At 41.6% G+C, this 6,882-nt stretch overlaps 1 protein-coding gene across 1 annotated transcript in view; it reads right to left on the bottom strand.

Annotated features, from left to right (window-relative positions):
• Positions 1-4,735: 4,735 nt before the first annotated feature.
• lcor (ligand dependent nuclear receptor corepressor) overlaps positions 4,736-6,882 on the bottom strand; it is a 75,695-nt gene continuing 73,548 nt past the window's right edge. The window contains exon 7 of the mRNA XM_073478492.1: positions 4,736-5,882. Within this exon, the coding sequence (XP_073334593.1) occupies positions 4,736-5,882 (1,147 nt within the window). The remainder of the gene's footprint in view (positions 5,883-6,882) is intronic.

The following is a 6,882-nucleotide window of genomic DNA, read 5'->3' as shown; positions in this document are numbered from 1 at the left end:
ATAGCTTTTTTTTCATCATATAAAGGTACATTTTCCTGTGTGTGGGGTGTTTTTTTTGGAATGCAGTGTAAAAGATTTTGGATAGGATATTTATCTTTATACAAGACAGCAGATAAAGGAAGGTTAACTTGTCCACCTGTCCCCCAATCTCCCCTCTGGGTCTCTGATTTCTCTGGGTGTGAGAAATAAAAACAAAATGCACAAGTTTCAACATGGAGTTACGTTACACCTAAAAACAAACAATAAATCAAAAAAAGAAAAGGGAAAAAAAAAACCCTCAGTGAACAAAAACACCTTGTTCTTTCTCAGACCAGGGTGGGACCGACCTGATTTATCGCCTCCAGGGTGAAATCAGACGACTGAATCCCAAAATGTTTTGACGTTCAGAGGATGAAATGAGAGGTTTATGGCCCTCCCATTCCAAACCCATCCAGTAATAAGATCAGGAATATCTGTGCAATCCCTGTGGGTCTTTTCTTTTTTCTCAATCTGTTGCTCATTATATAGGTCTTTAAGGTTCTGTTGTTGCGAAAAAATACCTGAAAAGAGGTAGGGTGGCAAATATTGGTCAGTCAGACATTTGAAGCGTCTCCCTCCTCCCTTTGCAAGAGGGAGGCGAAACAAAGAAAAGAAAAACGAACAGATAATAAAAGAAGAGAAACAGCGGAGGATACTATATTTCCCAGAGTATCGGCTATCCCTTCGCCAGGCTCCCAGATAAGGTATACATAAAAGTACGAGGCACGGAAAGGAGTCATTATTCTGAGATTGAGGTATATCACTTGGTCTCTGCTGACCAAGTCGACATATATTTTATATACTGTATATATAAGTCTTTAAATTACATCTAGTACAGGTAGTTAAGTCTGTGCCATTTTCCGACTGACAAATATTGCTGCCCATCCCATTGGCTCGATCCTGAGACATTTACAGTACTGAAGGCTACTGTTGCACGCCCGCGTCAGAAAACGACTGCGTTTCCAATGCAAGCAGCGTAAAGTGAAAGTAAAAAGCAAAATAATAAAAACAACAGTCTGTTAAAAATGAACTGACAGTGCCATCTTTTTTGCAGATCACTGTTCTGGATTTGTAAGTTATGAGATATTCAGTTCACTACATTCATTATGTATTTGTTTATATATATGTCTATAAATAGATATATACTGTTCTCTTAAGTATATAATCTAGTATGAGGTTTCTTTAAAAACAGCAGTGAGACTCAGTTGCAAGAAGGAGGACTTTTTCGGACAGGGGGAGCCGTTAACCACATGACTACAAACAATCAAAAAAACCCAAGAAAAATCTAATTAAATGAAATAAATATGTCTTAAATGGCATGCACCTCAGTAGATAAGATCAGGCTGAAAATGGGACTTTGGAAAAAAATGTAATAAATCGTGCTTTTTAGAAAGTAATAGGAAATTATCGAGCCAAATGTACAATAAAGGATTTAGTGTAAGTTATACACAGATAGTTTGACCGTCGAGGAATCACCTTTCTCGGGAATTCAGTCTAAGTGCTGTTGAAGTTTATCCATGCAAGCCTGTGCATTAAGTGCGAATTACGCTATTTCTATACGTAGATTTTCTTTTTTTTACTCGCACAAATCCATGCTTTACATGCATTACATGAAACAGGCTAACAGAGTGCCTTTTACTTTGTTTTGTTCTGTTTTTAGATGGAGGGGGCACACTGTAAGTCGTGCTTTGTCAAACTGTATTCACAGCTGCTGGCTAAGTGAGCAGCTATCATGCCTTTCATCAGAGGCATGTACATTAGAAGTGCTTTGCTATCAACACTGGGGCTTCGATCCTGTTTTAACTATCAGATCAGTGCATTGTCCTTCGCTCAGTCCAAACCTGACACGCACAACAACCTTTTAGACACCTCAAATGCTCAGCATTGTCAAAGTGTTGGACGCATTTCATGCATGAGGACCCTGGAAATACTGTTGTTCCAGGGGTTTTTTTTTTTTTTGGAGCTTTTCCATTGGCCGTGCAAACCTGCCCATCAAGCCAAGGGAGCTACAAAGCTTAAGGTGGATAACCAATAACCACTGAGGGGAAAATTAAGATTGTATGCAACAGGTAGTAAATCATTCTAATTATAATTAGATTGTAATCAATTCATAACTTTGAATGAGAGTCTCTGGCTCAGGATTGATTCAATTGAAATCCTCTTATTACAAACGTATTAAGGTGGTCTGACCCCAAAATCAGCCAAAAAAGTGGTGCATGCCATTTTTAAGATTATCAAAGAAAAAAAACAAATCAAATAAATAAAATGTACAATACATTTCAAAAGGAGTGAATCATCATCGTTTCATCTGAACATAGAGGTACAGTTCTCATGTTTAAAATCTCAAAGACTGGGTGAGCACCAGGCAGTGTTAGGAGCGACGAGCAACATTTACCACAGAGCAAAAAAACACGACAAACAAAAAGCTTTTGTCATCTCCTCCGGTGTTTTCCTGATGGAAAATACCAAAAGAGCTTCTTTTTTCTTTCCACCTGTGTCCTCTGAGGGATATTCTTTCCCCGCCTGGTTAAAACATGATGATAGATTTTCTATCCCTGGTGCTTCAGCGGCGAGGGGAGGGAAAACGACGAGACGACACTACACAAAACTCAACTTGTTCAAGCTGTCTACCATTTTTTTCTTGTTTTTTCTTTTTTTTTTTTCTTTCAATGGTGGAGGTAATCGAGAGGGGGAAAAAAAGAGTAGTTTGGGTCCAAGCTGCAGCTTTCTGAAAGTCTTCACACACTAAAGCTTTTTTCTTCCATCTCTCTGTCCTCCTCATCGCTCCCTGCTCCATATCCCCCAGAGAAGAGCTACACTACATGCATAACCTCAAACAGCTTTTCTTTCTCTCTTGTTTTTTCTTGTATCATGAAAAGTGCTATTTTAGAAGTTAAGCGCCATGAGTTCGATCCCCAAACCCAGCGTCAGTGTTTTCTGTTCTTTATCTTGATTCGTTAGCAGGTCTTTCTGCCATCGCTGCCATATTTACTCACATAGCCCCTCCTGAAGACAAAGCATTAATGAGAGGCGTGTCTTGTCCTCCTGTCTGTCTACTATAGGTCCAACAGGAAGTGGCCGTATTTGAAACCCACATCATCTGTCTCAGTTACCCTGAGTTAAAATGAGGAGAAAAGAAATCATCTAGAATCACGGATTGGCTTTTACATCATCAGTCATAATAATTTATAATATATTAAATCTGCCTTTCCCTCGCCTCTATCAACTACCCCTCCCCACTGCATATTGCCCACCCACCATCCCAAAATGAACACCCCTCTATAAATGCACAACTGCCTTTAAAACTGCCTTCAAAGTTTGAGGGAGAAGAATTTCTTTTAAAACTCAGCTTCGTCGCTTCTGCTTAGTTTGATTAGAAAAGGATAAAAACATCAGCAATGTGTTGTTGTTAGCTAAGACTAGCTAAAACTCATTTGCTAAGGCTAGCTGAAGCCTTATAGAGGAGCTAGATAATCAGCTGGATAGCAGCAGGGTTTCACATTCTGATCCTAAAAGGCTTTCATCCAATAAAGATCTCCATGAGGGGATGAGTTCACCATCACTGGTCACCATTTGGAGGACGACCTGAAGGCGGCTTTGGCATTCCAGGATCAGCAGTGAGACACTGATGGAGGCCCATGAGGTAGCATTACGCCTTAAAAACAGCTGATCCATAATCAGATTACCCCTCAACTTGTCCCTTGGCAAAAAAAAAGAGGGTTTTTAGAGCTTCCCGGGATCTGATTATGGATCAGCGTATGCAGGCGATGTGCACCTCTGACCCGTTGTGAGGTTGCAACTGGGCTTCAGAGACAGACCATAATAAGTGCATGATGCAAGGGCAACAATGCCGAGGTAACCTGGTCTGTAAGCGCCAGACCCAAAGTGTAGTGCAAAAGAAAGCAAAACAAATCAAATGAAAAGATAAAGATAGAGGAAAAGATGTCGATTATAGAAGTCAGTAGTGTCCACGAAACTCACAAACATGCATCCCTGAATGACTTGTGTGTCTTTTCTCATTCAAAAAGGACGGGTTAATGTTGCTTTCGTCCGCACAGAGATTAGCAGAATATCTTAAGGAGGAAAGAAAAGGTTTGCAGTTAAAGCGTCATGGCTACCTGGCAATACGAGAATGGGCTTTGATTCAGAACCCTGGTGAGGAATATCAATGGTATGATAAAACCTTACAGTTGGCTTCGAATGTAATAGACAGTTCACTTACCAATTTTCAGCTAGTACTCCATGAGAGAGGGGAGCAGTAAAGGGACTAATTTGTCAGTTTTTTTAAGGAGTTAATTTTCAACTTTCCCCTCATTTTTCCCCAAATTGGAATGGTCCAAAAGTCCAAACTGCTTTCATGAGCAGCAACGTTTCAGTGTATCAAGTTCAGAAAAGAGGGGGATTGGGTTTTTGGGCTGAGGATTATCAGCATGCTTGTGGAAATTTCATTAATTGTCATTTAACCAGTGTCTTTAGCTGCATTTGTTAAGCCCCTGGATATAAAAGCTAAACAAATGCTTATACAGCACCGCTCAAGCGATGCTTGTTAAAAACCATCCGATTAGTTGTTTATCTCCAGTTTGTTTTAAGAATCCTCCTCATATTATCCCTGCGTTTGTGCTCACCCAGATACTGCAAAGTAAATTGGCACAAATAAAGCCCCATCCGTTTTCAAATTACTTTAGTCATTAGACTGAGGTTTACATGTGTAAGTCGTTTAGTCGATTGGTTTGAAATTGTCATCAATCTCTTCTTTGACATTGTCCTTGAGCTCAGCAGCTGCCAGCGGCTGGCCGTTATCTCGTGGAGTTGTGGTGGGCGTGTTCTCCGACTCTGCGGGAAAATCCTGGCCTCCTGCTTCCATCTTCATCATCAGCTTGACCTTCTTCTTTGGGGGGTTCTTCAGGGTTCCCAAGCGCTCCTTGACCTTGTACTCCAAGGTGCTGTGCGGGATCCCGTACATGTTCTGAGCCTTGGACACGCTCATCTTCCCGCTCATCACTACTGCTATGGCCTCCTCCAGGATCTCACTGTTGTACTGGCGATAACGGCCCCTCTTCTTCCGCGGCTGCTTGGAGTTTGGGTCCCCTTCCGCGTCGGAGGTGGAGTACGCCGGCCCAGAACTTGAGTGGTCCAAGTCGGAACTCCAGTAGTCAGTGGCCCCATCTAACAGGCTTCCAAGGCTCCCTCCACGGCGGTTCTGCTTAGGCAGGATGGCTCTCAGCTTCCGGCTCAGGGTGTTATCCCCGTGGCCACCAACCCCAACCCCCATGGCACCAAAGCCATACAGCTCAGAGGCATGGGAGTCCCAGGAGAGATCCATGCCCCGAACTTGTGGGATTTTTAGGTCGACAGGAGGTGAGTGGCCCTGGTCTCTCTTGCCATCATTATGGTGGTGTTGAGCCTTGGAGACCTGATTGTGGTGATGGTGGAGGGAACTCTTGAAGGAGAAGGCTCCATGGTGGTTGTGGTGGTGATTCTCCAGGAATGTTGGCAGGTCTTTGAGGTCGCTGAGGGCCCCGCTCAGAGCTCCACTGGCCTGTTTTAGCTTCAGCAAGCTTTCGAGGTGGGCCTTGCTTCCCCAAAAAGAGGAGGAGCCCTTCTGGCCAAGCAAGGAGTGGGACTGGCCATGATTGAGCAAGCCGACTGACTCTAGATTAGCCAATGAAAGAGCAGCAGGCTGGCTCAGGAGGCGGTGCTTCTGGCTGAGGAGCTCTTCCTTGATACGCAGCGAGCGGGCCAGTGGAGGCTTGAAGGAGTTGGAGTTGACGTAGCTCTCCCTCAGTCCGTCCTGCAAGCTTCTCTGCAGCAGGCCATCCTCCTCATCCACCTCTGGCAGGCTCTGATCCACTTTGGGGGAACATCTGGATGAGAGAGAAAAAGAGGACAATTTAGGAACAATGTCATTTAAATTAATCATCATTTTATTTTTTACCATCCTACACACGGGGAAATGTTATCAAAACATTTTAAGATAAATCTGACCTTAAAGTCAACAGCTTTCAGTGTCTACTTACTACTACCTTTTGTCCCTCAATGACAACAAGTATCACTCATGGTAGTATTTTGTGACTTAGATTGATATATTACTATACTATACTATAATGAGGCCCACCAGGTCCTGCTTAGAAAAACAAAGCGAATCTCAGTAATTCTTGCACATCAGTCTTTCTTTTCATACAAGCAGAACATCAGTAGGCTTACAATTTCACAAAACAGTCGCAAACAAGTTGTTTTTCCACAGCCCTCAATTATTCAGCATCAGTTAGTTGTTAGTAGTGACTCTAATTGCATTCAAACTGAGGCAGCAAAAGGATGTGATAGTCATTAGGTTTTTAATCTTTGATCTCATTAAATATCAACAAATACTCTCTATGCAACTTAAACTTATTAAATGTATAATTCAGATCACATCCAAAAGGATCAAATTCAGTAATTAGCTTAGCTCTCTTTTTTCTTTTTTTTTTTATTATTATTTTTTCTCTGCATTGGCAATCTTGGGTTCACTCTGGTGTATACCAACTTACTATTTTGTTTTTTAGTGCCATGTGAAACTACTGTTTGAATGACATTGTGACTATTCAGATTTTGGGGGTGAAAAGATACGTTTTTATATAGAATAAATCAAATAAAATGTACAGTATGTAATAGTAATGTCTGCTAAGTGAATTACAAATGAAACGGCTACAGACTGGAGAAGAAGCCTCAAAGCAAGGATGCAACAACAAAAGCAATCATAATGGTTTTATCCCACTGATACTTCAATATTTCATAGCTGTGATACTTTTTTTGTAAATTTTACATTATCAGGCCGATTATTTATCTGTTCGATATATATCGTGCATCCCTAATCTTAGATAATTA

The sequence above is a fragment of the Pagrus major genome, chromosome 1 (genome assembly GCF_040436345.1).
Source record: "Pagrus major chromosome 1, Pma_NU_1.0".
NCBI lineage: Eukaryota > Metazoa > Chordata > Actinopteri > Spariformes > Sparidae > Pagrus > Pagrus major.
This window is presented reverse-complemented; position numbering and strand designations above follow the sequence as displayed.